Source organism: Microcaecilia unicolor, chromosome 2 (assembly GCF_901765095.1).
Source record: "Microcaecilia unicolor chromosome 2, aMicUni1.1, whole genome shotgun sequence".
NCBI lineage: Eukaryota > Metazoa > Chordata > Amphibia > Gymnophiona > Siphonopidae > Microcaecilia > Microcaecilia unicolor.
The window spans coordinates 555,909,449-555,929,534 of record NC_044032.1 but is presented as its reverse complement, the minus strand read 5'-3'; the positions used below and the strand labels follow the sequence as shown (position 1 = coordinate 555,929,534).

Genomic DNA, 20,086 nt, shown 5'->3' with positions numbered 1-20,086 from the left:
TTGTCTGGGTATATTCTAGCCCTTGGCAACAATAAATATATTCAGACTAGAGAAGGGATTCTCAGTCAGGTTTTCAGAATACTCACAATAAATATGCATGAAATAGATTTGCATATGATGGAGGCAGTGCACGTAAATTTCTTTCATGCATATTTATTGTGGATATCTGAAAACCAGATTGGCATGGTGTGTCCTGAGGACTAGATTGAGAACCCCTAGACTAGAGGACTCTGGGAGCTCAATAAAACAAAATATGGACCTCTAAAGTAGAGGACATTAAAAGGAGTGCCTTTGCTGACTCAACCTCATGCACACCCTATATATGTTTTGAGCCTTATAGAACCACCACACATCTCCTAAATTGTCTTTTTTATAAAACACTTGGTATTCTTCAGAACTCAAAATAATTAGCGATATCTTCATCCAGAGCTCAAAACATTTGGGGTGAATTAACCCTTTTTTCTCCCCAGAACTAGTCACTCAATAAAGAAGTACATTGTGCTACAATGAATACAACTTTTCCATGACAATAAGTTGAATTTTTTTTTCCGTGGAATTGTGGCAAACTGAATGTTTTGATTTCACTAACAGTATAACCGGGAACACCACTAGGGTCATGGATCAAACTCCATACAGCATCATCAACTAGGGAGCTTTGTGGGCAGAGTGAAGTTTGGATAGTTAGGCCACCCCAACCAAAAAGATGTTCCAGTGCCTTTGCTTGATTCTACTATCATCGAGTAGCAGAAGTCAGTACTTATGATCAATACTTGGTGACTTCTGCTGAAATTAACTTTTAAGCACTGTTCTGGAAATGGAATGGGAGCATTGTGGCAGATCTCATCAGCAATCAAGTGGTCACTGTGCAAAATGAATGGATCAGGAAACAGACACTGACATCAAAGGCACTATGAGAGACTCAAATCAAACAGAAGGAGTTGCATTAATAATCAATCAACTGCTAAAACACACCATTTATTCAGTGATATTAGGTAAAGAAAACAAAACATGGATTTATGCTCAATGATCAAGGATGTCTGTCTGACTAGCACAGGCTCACTACTCATGGGATAAAGAAAAAGGCTCCAGTGGGCAATGAATATTAATTTTTTTTAAAGTGTTCATCTTGCAAAAACTGTGCCCTTGTGCAAAATACACAAGAAAAGGTTTAACTGAAGTTGATTAGTATAGGCTGAATATTTTGCTCTGATCAGCAATGAATGTTCTATGGTGGATGTAATTGAAGTGTTAAGAAACATTTACTAAACAACCTATCACAGCTATCATCTCCGAAACTCTCAAACCTTTTCAAGAACAAGGTATGCAAAATATTTGGCTTTATCTCATAACTTGAACTACAATTGAACTACAAAGTATGTACTCAGACTGCCTTTCCCACAGTGTGCTACTTAGCCATAGAAGTACCCGGTTTCTTTAATCTGCAAACAGCACTGTTTATCTTTAACTAATCTACTATATATATATAAAAAAGCACAGAACAAGTGGTATTGCAAGGGAGACTGGCATGCCCTCCAAGGAAGGATAAATCTCCACCGATACTCCACAGACCATCAACACATCCATGGAATTTATTCTGCTGCCAAGGATGCCTTATCTCTGACTTATCTATATTAATCTTTAGAGGTAATATTAAAGACAAGGAGGTCAATACTGAAAGCACTTATGTGATCAGCAGACGTGGCAACAGCAATACACACTTAAAAAAAAATTCCAAGGTACTTGTACATATGAGAGTGGATATATAAATTGCTACATGCCCAAATGTATATGTCTAAAATTGAATTTAGGGCCAGCACAAAATTTATCTATATCTGCTTTGTAGTTCTGTTTCTTTTCTTTAGTTTTGATATATATGGAATTGTAAACCACTTTGATGGTCTTCCCTAGGCAGTATATTGAGTGCTGCTTACATAGTAGATGACGGCAGAAAAAGACCTGCACGGTCCATCCAGTCTGCCCAACAAGATAACTCATATTTGCTGCTTTTTGTGTATACACTACTTTGATTTGTACCTGTGCTCTTCAGGGCACAGACCGTATAAGTCTGCCCAGCACTATCCCCGCCTCCCAACCACCAGCCCCGCCTCTGGCACAGACCATATAAGTCTGCCCAGCACTATCCTCACCTCCCAACCACCAGCCCTGCCTCCCAACCACCGGCTCTGGCACAGACCGTATAAGTCTGTCCAGCACTATCCCCGCCTCCCAACCACCAGCCCCGCCTCCCAACCACCGGCTCTGGCACAGACCGTATAAGTCTGCCCAGCACTATCCTCACCTCCCAACCACCAGCCCTGCCTCCCAACCACCGGCTCTGGCACAGACCGTACAAGTCTGTCCAGCACTATCCCCGCCTCCCAACCACCAGCCCCGCCTCCCGATCTTGATTAAGCTTCATGAGCACTCAGTTAAATCACAAGCCTATTATAAGTTTCAACTATACCAGCATGGGAACAAATGCGGGAAGCTTTTAGCCAGGCTGATTGCCAAAAAGCAAGCATCTAAGTCCATTGTCACAATAAAAAATACCTCGGGAGGGACTGTACATACTGACAAAGGCATCTGCGATGTATTTAAAGCCTTCTACCAAGCTCTATATACGCCAACAACCGCTGATGTACTGTCAGACTGGCTCTATTTGGAAGGGCTTGACCTACCTCATTTATCGAAGACTGATCAAAGGTCTTTAAACACCCTTATTCAACCGGATGAAGTTTAGTGGGCGATCTGCACAAACATTTTAAGCAAGGCTCCTGGCCCAGATTGGCCTTAGGGCAGAGATTTACAAATTATTGGGTGACGCTATAGTTGCCCCATTAACTACATTGTTTAACTTGTGAGTTGCAGCGGGTAACGCATCTGAACACTTAAACCTGGCGCTAATCATTGTTTAGCCGAAACCGGGCCGCAATCCCACTTTGCCAGAGTCTTATAGACCCATTTCGCTTATTTATTTAATACATTTATATCCAACATTTTCCCACTAATTGCAGGCTCAATATGGCTTACAGAAAACTGTACAGCTACAGTGCATGAAGTACAATTATACAATAAGTAAGGTAGTAAATATCATTTAAAACAATATGCAAATAAGATAATAAAGAAGACTAATGTCCTTAAATCTTGTTAAAACTAGGAGTTAAATCAAAATTGTGTTGAACCTGGAGAATAAGCTTTCTTAAACAGTACGGATTTCAGTAATTTTCTGAAATTCAGTAAATTTGCTGAATAAACTTGAAACTACATATCTATATCTATTTATATATAGGAGGTTGTTTTATAAACACATTCCTGTGCATATGTGGCCACATAAATGTATAAATGGCCTCTTATTATTTAAAAAAAAAGAAAAGAAAAAAAACCCCACTGATCAGCGTAGAAGTGTGTACTTTGACATGATAGTATGTGCTTTGCCACAGAGCATGCAAGAATACACCAAGAATATAAAATATGGAAATCTATATGTACTGAAAATATATAGGAACCAACATTACACCTGCCCATGAGAGGTGTAAACATCCATGCCTGCAATGTAGGTGCGGGAGAAGAAAAAGAGGGAACTAAGACCACAGGTTCCAGAGATTGAAGAACACAATGTCTTAAATTAAAAGAAGATTTTATTGAAAATCAAAAGCGACTCAACACAACGTTGTGTTTCAGCCAAAGGGCCTGTATGAAAGCCGTATTAAAAACAGAGATGGTCCCAGCTCAAGTCCCCTGAGAAAGCAACAGCGAAACAAGCGCTTGTCGGGATCGGCTGAGCTGAAAAAGATAAGTGGAACAGCATAGGTTCTTGCTGAGCTGTCAGTCATTCGGGTTGAGGAGGTTATAATTAGATAGAAAAATGTAAAAAGTAATTAGGTATTTACATCTTTGGGGGTGGGAGGGGGACAGTGACTAGTGGGATAGTAAGGGGAGGGGTCATTCCTTTAGTCCTCCAGTGGTTATCTGGTCATTTAGGGCACATTTTTGTGATTTGTTCATTCTATAAACAGCTTTAGCTCAAAACATCTTAGTTTTAGTCCTGGACATTTTTGTTTTGTTCCATTATGATGGAAAAACATCCAGGTCTTAGGAATGCCCAAATCTTGCCTTTAACATGTCCCTGACATACCCTGTTGAGAGTTGGATGCACTGCAGGTGCAGTTGGATAGAAAAATGTCTGGAAATGGGGTTTGAAAATACTGATTGGATGTTTTTGTGAGAAAAATGTCCAAATGCTGCTTTATGCCACTTTTTAGATGTTTTTCTGTTTTGAAAACGAGCCCCTATCTAACTTTGTAAGTCTAATTGCTTTGAAAATACACCTCTATGTGTCTTTATAAAACGCAACTACTTTCTTACTTAAAGTGGGTGCTCCCTTTATAAAATACTTCAAAAGTGGCAATATTTAACCTCTTTATATATTTATATATTTATTTAGATTGTGCTCACACCTTTTTCAATAGTAGCTCAAGGTGAATTACATTCAGATACACTGGATATTTCTCTGTCCCAGGAGGGCTCACAATCTAAGTTTGTACCTGAGGCAATGGAGGGTTAAGTGACTTGCCCAGGATCACAAGGAGCAGCAGTGAGATTTGATTAGCTTAGAGATGATCGTCCTTAGAGATGGTGTCCCCAGGTGGATTTTGGGCAGAGCCTTAGAGAAGCTGGTGCTTAACTAGTTAGTGAGTATATTCACACCATTAACCAGTTAAGGGCCCTTTTACAAAGCTGCGGGTAAAAGGCAGGTCTTTCTTTTTTTTCAGGAAATGGCCATGTGGCAAATGAAGCACTTGCCACATGGCCATTTTGTGAGGGAGACCTTACCGCCACCCATTGAGGTGGCGGTAAGGGCTCCCTCGATAAGCCGGTGGTAACCAGGCAGCACGCGGCACTGCCTAATTACCGCCGGGTACACACGCTGGGGGTGGGAACTACTGTTGGGTTACTGTGATAGCTCAGTGGTACTTCCCTTTTAGTGAGTGGTAAGCCCGCGTTGGGCTTACCGCCGCTTTGCAAAAGGACCCCTAAGTAAGCAGCTGAAGTTAGGACAGCAAAACGGCTGTCCTAACAACAGCCACAGAGCTAACCGTGCACTGGTCTGAATATCGGCTGGTGACTGGTTAACTCCCAGGCACCAGCCTATGGGACTCCTAGGTCCCATCACCCTCCCTAATCTCACTCTCAATCCTCCAAGGACATTAAGCCCCAGACCATGGCCCCCCCCTCCGTCCAGCCCACCACACAGCCCCCACCCCAGGCTTACGTTTTTAATCCCTGGTGGTCTAGCGGGGTCCTAAAGACAGAAGTACCGAAGTACTACGAGGTTGGCGCTACAGGTCGCAGCAACCATAAGAGGCAGAAGAGTAAGTGGGTATCACTCCTGCACCTTCCCCACTGGATCTCCAGGTATCAGGCAAGTAGGCCCGGGAGGAGGGGGGAGGGGGATTGACAAACATTAGGCTGGTTCTGGAGGATATTCAGTGCCAGCAGCCTATCTAGCTATGCGACCAAAGTTAAGCAGTCTTATTTGGTCACTTAACTATGCCGGCACTGGCACCATATATTACCAACACCTACATAGGTTTTAGTTCCTCCCTGACTTCATCCTCGGAACACCTTTCTCTGGCCCACTATAAAAGGTAGATCAGAGCCAATGTTCAGCACTGAATATTGGTGGCTGACCCACAGAGCGTGATTAAATAGTTTTTGCATATCGACTGGTATAACTTTTCCATGACAATGACAGACAGTACAAATAGAAAATACTGCTAAACATAAGCAACTTTAAAAATACATTTCTTTCTCTTGATGGTAGGTTGATAAATTATTAGGGGGCCCTTTTGCAAAGGAGCGTAAGAGCCTACATGTGTGCAGCACACATCAAAGCTAGTGCATGAGCTGAAAACCCACGGTGGGAGGAGGTGTTCCTGACGGTAATCGACAGTTGGCGCACACTGGACGGTTACCGCACAGGTAACACATGAGACCTTACCACTAGGTCAATGGGTGGCATTATGGGCTCAGGCCATAAACAGACGTGCGCTGGTTTTAATTTTGCTGCACATATTTTTCACAGCCCCCCAAAAGTATTTTTTTCAGATGCGGTGGAGAAGTGGTCTAGTGTGCATCTAATATACATGCCCACACTACCACAGACCACATTTGTAAAAGGGCTCCTATATGTATACATACAATTACATACATAACTAAGTACAGAGTTGCTGGTCTAGATATTAACAAACTCCATCATTTCTCATTAGACAATGCAAGCTAAACGATAGCAAAATCATAAAAGGTGTGAACTCTAGCATAACAGAGGAAAAATACCTCTATTAGAAAACTTTGAATCACCTGTGTTGGGATTTTGTTTCATGTGTCCAAAGTGTCAAATAGAAATAGTTGGGTGGGGGGGGGGGGGGGGGGAGGGAGGAATGCACCCCTTTTTCTGAGTGTTTACGCCAGCTTTGCAGGAGTACCACATGATGTTCACATTGTTACAAGTAGGCAACCACCAGCAGAGCAGCTAAGGAACATCAGAGTAAAGTGTACTTCAGAGGCTTTATGCGCTTTGCACTTTAGTCAGCATCAACAAAGTACAGACTGAAAGGCAGCATAATTTTTTATTGTAAATATTTTTATTGTAATCTGCCTTAGGGCTATTTTTTAGCCACAGGCAGAATATCAAATAAGAGCAATAAATAAACATTGATTCAAGAACTGAAGTACATATACATCCACCCTCCTAGCAAACTTAATTTAAAGCAAAGGCACCTTTTAGAGACAGAACAAAAAAGTAAAAAAAAAAAACCTGTTCTCTTTCACCCTCAACAGGTCCTATTCTCAGTTTTTAAATGTTACATTTTAGAACAGAGTTTTGTTTCTGGCGGTCATGTCAAGCTCAGGAGTACATTTCTCATTTTTGATCTGTGGCATCTACAATATCAGTTGATTTCTCACCTCACTTTTTGTTGTTTAGCCACTAGCCCAATACAAATTGATATGCCATAATACAAGAGGTAAGATGTGGCTACATTTTAAAGAACTGTCATGATTGATCACAATTAAAAGAAGAACCCCTCTAGAAAATTAATTTTTCAAAACTTTTTCAAATAATTGAGGAAAAATGGAGTGAAAAAGATTATATGCCTCTACTCAAATTTGATCAATCAATATAATCTTAATAGAAAGGAACATTTTTATGTTTCTGTTTTATGGGTAAAAAGTATAAAATGTTTTCAAAGTTGAAAACTAAAATAAAAATACCAACAACTAGAAGTAATTACTCAATTCTGTAAATGGCATCCAAATTTCGGTGCCCAAAAAAATGCAAGCTAAGGGGGGATTTTATACATGGCACCTAAAAAATCTGTCTGGAAACAATTTTCACCTAAGCGTGTAAGTGGTGCCTAAATTTAGGCATAGTAAAATCTATTGATATTTTCTGATTCTGCCTGAAGCAGCATGGAGAGCAGTGAAACAAGGCGCTGTTGTTGAAAAAAAGAAGAAAACTGTCAAGGGGAACGAGCAATGTTCAGTGTAGTACATTGAGGCTTGGTTTGAGCTACATCGAGGGATATACGGGAGGCTGTTCCAGCTAAGTGAACTTTTATTGCAGACTATGCTCTTGTTTTATGGTTATGTTCCTCTGATTTTTTGCAATGGACATCGAGGTGCCCTTTTATTAAGGTGTGCCGAAAAATTGCCTGCTCTGGTGTAGGCTTGTGTTTTGGATGAACACAGGTCCATTTTTCAGTGCGCCTGCAAAAAAGGCCTTTTGGGGGAGGAACCGAAAATGGACGTGCGGCAAAATTAAAACCAACGCACATCCATTTTTGGCATGAGGCCTTACTGTCACCCACTGACTTAGCGATAAGGTCTCGCATGTTAACCAGGTGGCAATCATCAGCACACGTACAATGCCGATTACCTCCGGGTAAGCGCCAAATGGTAGAAAGTTTCTACCGCGTGTTTTGGACATGCATCAAAAATGGAACTACTGCCTGGGGCATGTGGTAACTGGGTGGTAGTTCCAATCTGACGTGCGGTGTACACACACAGACCCCTACGCGCCTTAGTAAAAAGACCCCTGAATGCAGTAAGCTTACTTGCTGTGTTCAAGCTTGAAGTATTATCAATGATTCATTGGTGATGTGTGGATTTACCTATATTTTAAAAAAAAATGTGTATGTTCATTCACTTTGGTCTATGCATTTGAAAGACATTTTGTTTTTGAATCAGTAGATTTTCTCAATAATTAGCAGTTTTTAATGCTGATTCTTTTTTTTCCTCTTGCTTTCTTTAAAAATTGACCAGTGACAATACCCTACTCCCATGTATGATAGTGGTTTTTGCAGTACTTTGTGTATTATTCCCTATTGGGAGATTTGAGATCTTTGTTGTTTAAAACTCTGCTTAATTAAAGCAAGTGAATGAGACATGAAGTTCAAAGTATTTATGGTTAAGCAGAATTATATATGCAAGCTTCATGCCATTGTAAAATATCTGTGAGGCAGCTGGGCTCAAAGACTAATCCTGAGTTTGCCAGTTCTGTCCTGATGACCCTGCAAGCAGTTGGATTTTCAGGATATTGACAATACCTATGCATGAGATAAAAATTTGCATATACTGGGTCTGTAATACAGATATTTCTCAAGCCTATTCATAGACAATACCATGACAATCCAACTGGTTGTGAAGACACCATGACTGGTTTCTTAGCCTAGTCTAGTTTATGCTGTGCCTATAGTAAATACTATCTTTTAAAGAAGGAAGACCCCAAAACAGTGATTTTGCTTAAACTCCACAAAAGGAAAACTAGGGATGTGTAAACAAGTCAAAGTGAAACCCAAATTGGCCAGATTTCTGCTTAATCTGCTGGTGAAAATGTGCAAACCTGGGGAAAATCCATAGCACATCTATTAATCAGAAGAAATCCACTTGCAGTTTCTCACACATGCAAGACAGACTGTCACAAATAAATGTGGATTAAAGAATAATCAAATGATTTAAAAAAATGTTCACTGAGCTGACTTCTTGTCCAAGCAGATGATCTGACAAATCCAATGAACTGGGATGAATCTTTTCCTGGATGACCGGGATTTTGTGAACACTTGGAATGACACCATCACTCGTTGTTCCCTCAACCTTATGCTCCTGACGGTGGATAAATTGAAAAAACAACATGACCAACAGAAAACAGATTTGGACTCCATGCTGAATGATGTAAAAACTTCAATGGAACAATCAGTATTTGGAAAAATATGGAAAAATACATATAGGAGATTCGTTTACAAAAAAATTGCTAAATTTAAAAGGAACGAGAGGGATTATACATGGGGTTATGTCTACCCATGGATGGACTCTTAACATTAGATCTAGGAGATATAAACGAATGAAGAAGGTGGGTTTCACCAACACCTCTAGTGAGTCCTCGGGAGAAGTGTTACGAATTTGCCCATGTGTCAGGCTCTCATTCCTCTTACCCCCTGCTGGCTGCTATGGATTAACTACTTGCCGCTTCCCATGTTCCAGAAGTCAGGCTGGTCCAGGTTTTTCAGTCTTCCAGACTGGCGTGGCATTTTTGGAACTAAGCAGCATCCTTACCTGGTGTACTCCCTTGCTGTGTGCCTTTATTAACCACCTGGAAACTTTCTAGTTTGCCTTGCAGCAAAGGTCCTCAGTGGAGTCTTAGTCTGTGAGAGTTTTGTTGTAGTGTTACCTTGCTACTTTTTCGTGTCAGCTTGACCTTTGCCTGGCTACTTATTTATCCTTCTGCTTGCTGCCTACCCCGGACCCTGGCTTGTTTCACTGGCTTATTCTTCTGCTGCTGTCTAGCCAAGACCTTGTTGGATTTGTGGACTTTTCGCCTGCTTGCAGCTGCTGCCTCTGTTCCAGTCCAGTCTTGCCCTGTCTGGTAAGTCCTGCTGGCCGCCTGCAGCCTGGGGCTCAACTCCCGGTGAAACGCGGCTAGGGCAGGTGAAGTCTAGGGTTCCTGCTTTGTCTGTTCTGGCTCCTTGCCTCTGCTGCTTCTCTGGTCCAGCTGCTCCAGTCTGGGCTGTGTTGTGTTGCCTGGTTGAGGGGTTCTCCTGCCACTGCCGCCTGTCGGTAGTGGTCCAAGAGCTCACCGTTCATGACAGATGCTGAAGTGTGACAAGAAGAGATGACGGTACCCAACCAGAAACATAAGGGACAAGGGATTCAGCATGATGTAGATACTACAGGTGAACCTAACCTCCTACCCACACAACCTTTTTTATTAGAAGACACCACCCCTCAGCAGGGAACAAAATTACAGCTGACAACCAAGCTGGACAGGGGGTGCCGCAAGGGGCGCAGTCAACGAGATTAATTTTTCATCTAAAAACCTATCTTTAGCCCAATTAGAGGTTTTGCAATATGGTTTATCGTTTGTACCATTTTCCAATTATAACAGCTTCTCTAACCATCAGTATCTATACAAGTTCTTTAGGAAACTATGCCTCTGCGCTTATTTTGGAAATGTGACAACTATGGCGGAATCCACCACTGATTCCTTATCATTTTCACAGAAATACCATATCCCATCTACATGGATGCCACCTGGTCCTCCAGATCCAGTGGAGGAAACATTCCAGAGACTAGTCTTACAGGATACTGAAGAACTGGAACAACACCATCCATACACGCGCTCAAATATGTCCAGGGCGCAAAGGACTGCTTTAAAGGATTTACAGAGCGACAAGTCTATCATCATATTAAAGGCCGACAAGGGAGGGGGTACTGTTGTACAAGACATGGATAAATATAGAGCCGAAGTGATGTCAATTTTTACCAGCTATTGGATGTAGATCCCACACCTCAGTTTCAAGAGGAAATTAAAACATTCTTGAAATTAGCAAATACTGCGGGCACAATTTCCATAAAAGAACTCCAATATTTGCACATGGTGCATCCTAAGGTACCACAGATTAGATTTGTTCTGAAGATTCACAAATCATTACGGGACCCACCTGGACGACCAATAGTAGCGAGTATTGGATCCATCAATGAACCACTATCACAGTTTTTAGATTTTCATCTGCAGCCTCACGCTCTTGCCATTCCCTCCTATGTCAGAGATTCTACTCATCTTATAACCATGCTCAATGATCTCCCCAATATAGATACTTTTATCACGTTGGTTATGATGGACGTACGGTCACTGTACACAGTGATCCCTCAACAACAAGCCCTGCAATTATTAATAAATGAACAGTTACTAGCGAGTGAACTGATGATAAAGTGTCTCTATTGAACAAGACAGCGCAACAGGTTATACTGAAGAATTATTTCCAGTTTGAACAAAATTACTTCCTGTAGATGTGTGGTGTGGCCATGGGGGCGACGTAGCCCCCACTGTAGCGTGCTTGTACATGGCTAAGTTCGAGGAGAAGTTTGTATACAAGTCAACACACATGAGGAGTGTCATAATGTGGAAACATTACATAGATGACGTGTTTATGATTTGGAAGGGCAGTAGAGAGGACCTGTCTCTATTTTTGCAAGAAATGAATTCCAGCGACCCTAATATCTTTTTTGAAAGTAAGAGGTCTACTCAGGACATAAGCCTCCTGGATATTAACATCAGCACACGACAGGGGAGGATTTACACTCAAGCATAAAAAAAACCTACAGATGCTAATGCCATGTTGGATTACAACAGCTTTCATCCTAGGTCTCAAAAAGATGGCATACCCGCGGGACAGTTTTTACGCCTATGGCGTTTATGCCAAACTAAAGACTTATATGATATACACGCGGCTGAACTATACCAAAGAATGAGAAGTTGGGCATACCCAAAAAAAGTGCTCAAAAGAGCATCCAAGCGGGCTAGAAACGCACAGAGAGATTGGCTATTACAGCCCCATAAAAACACTAGGGAAACTGACCGTATGGTGTGTGTGCTGCCGTTTTCCCCTCTAACTAAACACATCAAGGGGATTATGAGAAAACATTGGCCGATTCTAAAATTAAACGACATGACCACGGATATATGCTTTGCGTACAAGAGAGCGAACAACATAGGCGAAGCATTAATATACAAACGCACAGAGGACCAAGAAAATGTGGTTATGGGCCATGACAAATGTTCCAGATGCGTCTATTGTCGTTACGCATGGAAGATGGCCAGTGTAAAACACCCAGTTACGGAAAAGACTTTGTTCTCAGACAGTACACCAATTGTGAATCATCTCGTGTGATATATGGGATGCAATGCCCGTGCTCAAAATGGTATATATTATTTTATTTATTTATGGCATTTATATCCCGCACTTTCCCGCTCGATAGCAGGCTCAGTGCGGCTTACAGGATATGGTACAGAGTATCTTAGAGATAACACAAAGTAAGGTTCAAGGTACACAGAGTATGGTACGAAGTATAACAGAGATGATCCAGTTGTAGGGAGTAGGACAACTGGGAGAGTTGTGGGGGAGCGCATTGGAGTATGGGTAGTGTGGTTAGGCCAAACTAGGAGGAGAATTAAGGACCGTGTGGATGAACATCTGAGCAACTTACGGAATCAAAAGAAAGATGCCCCGTTAGTATCTCATTGGGTGGAAATGCATCACTTGGATACGGATCTGAAATTTGTTGTGCTGAATCAAATTTCTGCAAATGTGACAGGAGACATAACATCGATTTTGATCTGCAAAGAACAGCGGTTTATTTACTATTGGCAGACAGTCACACCTCGTGGCCTGAATAAAGAAATCGATTGGGCGGTATGAACGCCTGAAAGTTTAAAAGGCTAGCGTCATCATATAGATAGTGCGCATGCCCCAGCGTCTTTTTGACGGGTGTGGAAGCTGGGAGGTCTCACCACAGGTCAGCTGGTATATTGTTATGTTTAGAACAAATTTAATAGAAGAATTGATTAACATGATACATACATTCTGACCCATTTTTTGTATAATGATAGCACTGGTGACTGTGCTTTACGGATTGTTTTTTATTTCCTACAGATAACATAATGTTCCCCTGAGGACGCTATTATAGCAAAACACGCCAGCATGTTGGGAACCAACAACAGATAACATCTTGGGAGCTGGACCATAATCCCGATTTTAGGGAGTAGCGCAGGCTACCGTTACAATTTTAGTCACAATTACGGATGGGGATCCCCAAAGGACGTCTGATATAACAGTGACTCCTTGCACTCCGAGACGAGCTAAGTACAACTTAAAACATGAGCTCATTTTTTCATCTATAAAATGAAAAGTTTTTTTAATATAGTGGTGATATGGTAGGGAGGAAGGAGTGCAATGATGTTTTAAGGGAGTCAGCAGCAATACACTGCATAGGAGTTCTGTGAACACGACCCCTCCTACTGAGCACTATTAGCAATAAAAAATATAATATAAAAATTTTTTTGACACATGCAGGTTTCTCCATATAATAATTTTTAGGAATAACAGGCGGAAACCGAACGAACTTTGCTACCCCAGTAGATAATATATTAAATTTTAACTACCAGACCCTCAACCATTCTTCTAACGTTCAGAGATCCCTTCTCATCATTTCTACTCCCTCCAGGGTATCCATTCTATTGGCTATTTTCGTGTCAATGGGCATTCCTAAAATCTACATGCAATTATTATAAAATACACCTGCTCTGCACCTAATATAGGTGTCGGAATTTACACCAAGTAAAACATGCCCTAAATGGACGTGACCAAATTTGGTTGTGTGGTGCGATTATTCAATCTACTGCGTGGAAATTTAAGCCTATTGTATAAAATTTAGGTGCACTGTAGAGAATACGCCTTGGTGTATTTTTTACTGCGTGGATTTTTCAGGCACCATATATAGATTCTACCCCTAAGCCCATTTCTTAGTACAACTTAGTAAAAGGACCCCTGAATTTGCAAATGTGTATGAAATTCTAGATAAACAGGATAGTCAATAACTCAGTTCGGACTCATAGCTAATGAAAAAAACACTTAGTTTACATTTTTCATCCTGATTTCTATTGAATTCCTGAGGACATATAAAGCTATATATTTGTGAAAGTGCTTCTTTACTTAGCACTCACTGTTAAGATTCAAAGCAAACTACAGGGTCCTTTTACAAAGGCACGCTAACATTTTTAGTGCATGCTAAAAGTAAGCATGCACGAAATTCTAGCATCTCTAGTGCGCTAAAAATGCTAGCATGCCTTTGTAAACGACCCCCCTAATTGAAGCAAACTTGGGTGTTGCTGAGCTGATTGGCATCAGAACCTGATAGGCTTCCTTCTGATGTGTATAAAGTGTAAATGCAGCATAAACAGTGCTCTCATGGACAAGAAAGCAGTCATAATAGTAACAAAAACAACAAAAAATCCTAAATTCATCCTAAAAGTCTGGTTAAACAGAAAAACTAGAATCCCCCCCCCCCCCCAAAAAAAAAAAAAATAACACCAAAATATGAAGCCAGAAGTTATTTTGAAGATTCTTGTGCTGTTGTTGTAAAACGCCCTGTTGTGAGACCTAATGGTGGTTAATAATTGTTTGTGGTGTGATGGCCATTATCTGTTACCTTAACAACAAACAAGGTTCTAATCTACAACCAGCCAGTCTGCAGGACACTTCTAAAAGGTATCACAAAAGTTGTTCAAGTTATTCCAGAACAAGCACTCAAATAGCCCACAGCCAAAAAATAAAACGGGGGGAGGGGTGAAAGATACAGCAGATTCCATACATTTATGGGTTAATAATCATACAATCAGATCCCAAGCCAGTGCCACGAAGGAAAACAAATATTTCGAGAAGCTACTCTTTTAGTATAGAAATATAGAAACTGTGCAAAAATACTGCTTACTGTATACCAGATGATCACTGACAAGACAAGACAAGACGTGACATAAGAAAACAAATTTCGACCTCCCGTTTCGCACGGTATTGTTTATTACTCAAAATCAGGTCCTCATAGATAACTAAGAAAGGGCTTTAAAGTTAAGTGCATATTCCACAAAAATTCTCGGTCAAACTCAAGATAGTCACAATAATGCTCTGTTCTGAAAAAAAAAAACAGTCCCCCCCCCCCCTTTTAAAAAGCCCAACAGATATTAAAATAATGCCTCTGCTGGCACAAAAACGAAAAGATCGTTATAAAATGCAAATTCTTCATATGCTGGTGGAAAAAAAAAAGACTCACCAGGATAAAGGATGTTTGTGTGGGGTGGATTAGTGTGTGTCGATTTGACAGCGAGGAAATAAAAAAAAAAAAAAAGTGAGGGGGAGAGCAAACTTTTACACTCATCCAAACAATACAGTATTTTTCAGCTGCCAGATCAATCACCTCACGCATGATACCTTTAAAACCACAGCACTACACACCCCATAAACTTTTCCCGACGAGTGCGAAGCATGATTCAGTCGTGATGACCACACTTTCCAAGCATTCCGAACTTCGAGACCACGAATTTGACCAGCAGCGTGCTATTGGTACCCAAATCCAGTTTCAATGGTTTCAAACAGGTTTTCCCATCCAGTGAATGGCCCCTTCACAGTTTATTTTGTTCCATCCAGCAGCTGCTTTAAACCTTCTCTATGCTGGAATCATGCGGGTTTTATTCCTCTGTTCCCCGTGGCTGACAGCGCCTGTCATCCTGAGGCGGGTCAATAGCAGCTTTCACCTCGCCCACTACGGGGCACAGGTGAAAAGCACCAGACACTAGTGGTAGAGAAACTTTCCCAAAGCTTCACTTTCACGCCAACATCATCTCTCCCCGAGACACAAGGCAATTCCCGGAGCAAAAAATCATCACAAGAATAAAAAATAAACCAGCAAAAATATAGATTAAACAACAAGCGTTCCCACCTGGCTTTAAGGTCACAAGAAGCAGGAGGAATCCTAGTAGATTCCAGCCCATGGCAGCTGGTGAGTTGTGCAGTGCTAGTAGTCTCTCAGCTCCTGACCTGCTGCACTCGTACTCTCTCCTCTGTATGCTTACAAACTCCAGTCCCAGCAGTGATACAGATACAGCTCGACCCCGCCCCCTCGACCCGCCTCCCCTCTCCCTCTGTGCACTCATTAATAAATAATCAGCAGAAGGTGGCACGCGGTGGCTGCAATAGACAGGTCTGCCGCCACTGCAAAGGGGGGGGGGGGGGGGGGGGGGGCGGAGGGAGCTCTGGCTGCAGGTGAGCCCTGGCTCCACGCTTCGGCTAGGTAAACACACCAGCCCCTACTTGCTTTAGAGTGGGGAGAGAGAGACTAGAACTGATTCTAAACTTTAAGGAGCCTGGTTCGGAGCAGTGTCCTGTCTAAGCAGAGGGGCGTCTTCCACTACATTGTTGGGGGGGGGGGGGGGGTGCTTAAATATTGTGTTTTCAATCACTAAACAGCCCCTCCCCCATCCTCACTGGCTGGGCTGCTGGGGGAAGATTATTATTATTTATTATTATTTATTGCATTTGTATCCCACATTTTCCCACCTATTTGCAGGCTCAATGTGGCTTACAGAGTTTTGTTATGTCATAGTCATTACAAGATATCAGATATCATTGGTAGTGTACAGAGTTTTGTTATGGCATATTCATTATAGGATACTAGATACAGATTCCCTTTCAGCTATGAGCAGGGTTTTTCAAACCAGTCTTCCAGCAATCCAATCAGGTTTTCAGGATACCCACAATGCATATGCATGAGATAGATTTACATACAGTGGAGACAGTGCATGCAAATTTATCTTGTGCATATTCATTGTGGATATAAAAATAAGACCAGCTTGGTGTGTCTCCAGGACTGGGATGAGAACCTGTGGCTTACAGGGAACAGTGGTCTGGGACAGAAGCAGCACTTATGCAGTTAAATGCCAATATTCAGAACATAACTACTACTACTACTACTATTTAACCAGACAAATCCAAAACCGTGACAAAACTGTGTTGTATGCCAGTGTTTCCCAAGTAAAGTTCTAGGGTACCCCTTGCCATGTTTTCAGGATATCCACAATGAGTATCCATGAACTTGATATGCATACACTGCCTCCATTATATGAAAATCGCTTTCATGCATATTCATTGTGGATATCCTGAAAACCTGACTGGCAAGGGGTACTGTAGGACTTGACATGGGAAACACTGGCAAAAATCACAGTCCTGTCTTTCTCTGATTTCACTTAGGCAGTTAAGTGCTGAATATCGCGTGCAGGGGCAGTGGCGTAGTGAGGGCGGCTGCCACCCAGGGCGGTTCACCACTGCGCATCCCCCCCCCCCCCCGGGAGCAGCATGACACCCCCCCTCGGCGCATCAAACCCTCCCCTCGGTGCATCACCCAAGCCCCCCCCCCCCCCCCCCCGAGTGCATTCTTCCCTGCTCCCTCTGCCCCGGAACGGTTCCGCTGGTTCCCTGCTCCCTCTGCCCCGGAACAGGAACCTGTTCCGGGGCAGAGGGAGCAGGGAACCAGCGGAGCCGACACCCCCCCCCCCCCAGCGGCGTGCACCCAGGGTGGACCGCACCCACCGCCCCACCCTCTCTACTCCACTGCGCTGGGGCCCTTTTACTAAGTGGCGGCAGGGCTAATGTGTGGGTAGCATGCACAGAATCAGCACTACCGCTTGGGGTCCTGAGGCATCCCCCAGTATTTCTGGAGATCAGCGCATGACGATTCCTGTGCTAGGAAATAGAAATGTTCTTGCGCAGGGGGTGGACAGCGGGCATGCCCTGCAGTACTTGGCTAGCGTGGGACCATTGCCACACACTGCCTGATTGCCACACAATTATAGTGCGTGAGTAATTACCGCCTACTAAATATTTATTTATGTGGAATTATTTTCCACCTTTTTGAAAGAATTCATTCAAGGCGGTGTAGAATAAATCAAACATAAGCAATAGACAATTACAGCAGTAAAAATATTTAAATAACAATACAAAGTACAGCATACTATACTACTTACAACGTCAACACAGTATGTAATAGAACATTTTAATAGACAGTGTAGGGTATAAGCAAAGAAGGAGCATATAGATAAGTAAGGGAGTAAGAGGAGTTAGAAAATAAGGTGACTAATTTAAAGGAAGTTGCAGATGAGGTCAGAGAAATGATAAAATGTTATCTCAGATAGGGTAGAAGTGGATAAACATGTCCTGCTGCAGTATGTGCAGCCTGTGTCCCTCCTTGTGTATGTGAGTGAGACTAACAAGTTAAATAGGTGGTGATAAGAGCTCACATAGTAATGGCCAGGCACAAATTTGGAAATTAGTGCATAGCCATCAATAGCAGAAAAAGAAATTTGGCCATTTTAGAGCTGAGCTAAAAGTTGCTATAGTGTGCGGGAAACCCACAAGTTAAAACTACCGCCGGCTACTTTTTAGCATGGCTTAATAAAGGACCCAAATAAGTAATATGTCACCTATGAACATTAATGCAATACCACTTTGTATTTTCATTCCGGTAATGGCAATTGCCACTACGGAACAATGTAAGCCACATTGAGCCTGCAAATAGGTGGGAAAATGTGGGATACAAATGCAACAAATAAATAAATAAATAAATAAATAGATGGTGGCACATAACTGGATATTCAATGCTGATGCCTGTACATGGCCCAGCATTGAATATCCAGGCATAACACCATACCTGACAAGATCCCCAAACCGTACAATACATTTTATGCTGCTTATAAGCGGTGGATTTTCCCCAAGTCCACCTTAATAATGACTTATGGACTTTCTTTCAGGGAAGATGATATCCAAACCAGGGGCGTAGCCAGACAACAGATTTTGGGTGGGCCTAGGCAAGAAGTGGGTGGGCACCAAGTGTTCTCCTCCCTCACCCCCCCCCCCCCCCCCACCACCACCACCACCAAAAAAATATCTCAGCTGGCGGGAAAATGCTTCTTTTCACCTTGGCAATCTGAAGCAGGCATGACTGAAAACTGAGCATAGACAGGTGCCAGTATCCTGGAGAGTAGTGTTTTCATTACCATCAGGGGGAAGTCTTCAGCTGGTGGAGCTTGGGATCCCCACCAGCTACGGCTAAATATCTCCTACTGTTGGGTGGGCCTGAGCCCTTAGTGGGTGGGCCCTGGCCCACCCAGGCCCACCTGTGGCTACGCCACTGATCCAAACCTTTTTAAAACCCCGCTAAGCTATCTGCTTTTACCACATTCTCTGGCAACACATTCCAGAGTTTAATTACACATAGGTAAGAAAATATATTTGTTTGTCTTTTTCCACTATCTGACTGCATGCAGAGCAAGTCTTTTTGGGGCTTTTATTTCAGAGTTGTGTGTGGTTCCATACATTTTTGGTGATAGGGTTGCCAACTGGCTCCAAATTTTCAGGATAATCTGATTCAACCTGAGTTTTCCCCTTCCATTTATAAGCCTCTAGTCTTGCCTTTCTTTGGAAATGCATTAGGGAAATCAAAGAGCTACCGGTTCTCCCTGTAGAGAATCCAAGATCTCTCCATCTAGATGACACCACAGCAGGGATGTCCCAATCAACATTTGACATATCTGAATCATCAATCAGTGGTACTTCCCTTTCACTGTGAATGTCTTCAATTAAATGTCTGTCAACTTCTTCTGCCTGTGAAGGCCGAGCACTCGTCCTTCCCTACACCCCTTCCCGTGCACTCCGCTCCATGGATAAATCCTTCTTATCTGTTCCCTTCTCCACTACTGCCAAATCCAGACTTTGCGCCTTCTGTCTCGCTGCACCCTACGCCTAGAATAAACTTCCTGAGCCCCTACGTCTTGCCCCATCCTTGGCCACCTTTAAATCTAGACTGAAAGCCCACCTCTTTGACATTGCTTTTGACTCGTAACCACTTGTAACCACTCGCCTCCACCTACCCTCCTCTCCTCCTTCCTGTACACATTAATTGATTTAATTTGCTTACTTTATTTTTTGTCTATTAGATTGTAAGCTCTTTGAGCACGGACTGTCTTTCTTCTATGTTTGTGCAGCGCTGCATAAGCCTTGTAGCGCTATAGAAATGCTAAATAGTAGTAGTAGTAGGCAGGAGCTTTCATGGTACCCCAGAGGAAGCATTTTACAGTTCTATCTGTATTTCAACCCCTGAAATAATGTCCCAGTCCTCCACTCCTGATCCTCCCATCCACCTGAGA

General features: G+C 42.4%; 1 protein-coding gene across 2 annotated transcripts in view; it reads right to left on the bottom strand.

The window, feature by feature from the left end:
* KIT (KIT proto-oncogene, receptor tyrosine kinase) overlaps positions 1-20,086 on the bottom strand; it is a 146,284-nt gene that overhangs the window by 122,330 nt on the left and 3,868 nt on the right. Inside the window, exon 1 of one of the 2 annotated variants that reach the window (XM_030191393.1) lies at positions 15,829-15,939. The exons of the other annotated variant lie outside the window; for it this stretch is intronic. Coding sequence (XP_030047253.1) covers positions 15,829-15,880 — 52 coding nt within the window. The 5' untranslated portion in view covers positions 15,881-15,939. Of the gene's footprint in view, positions 1-15,828; positions 15,940-20,086 lie in introns of those variants that run through there. 2 annotated transcript variants of the gene reach the window in all.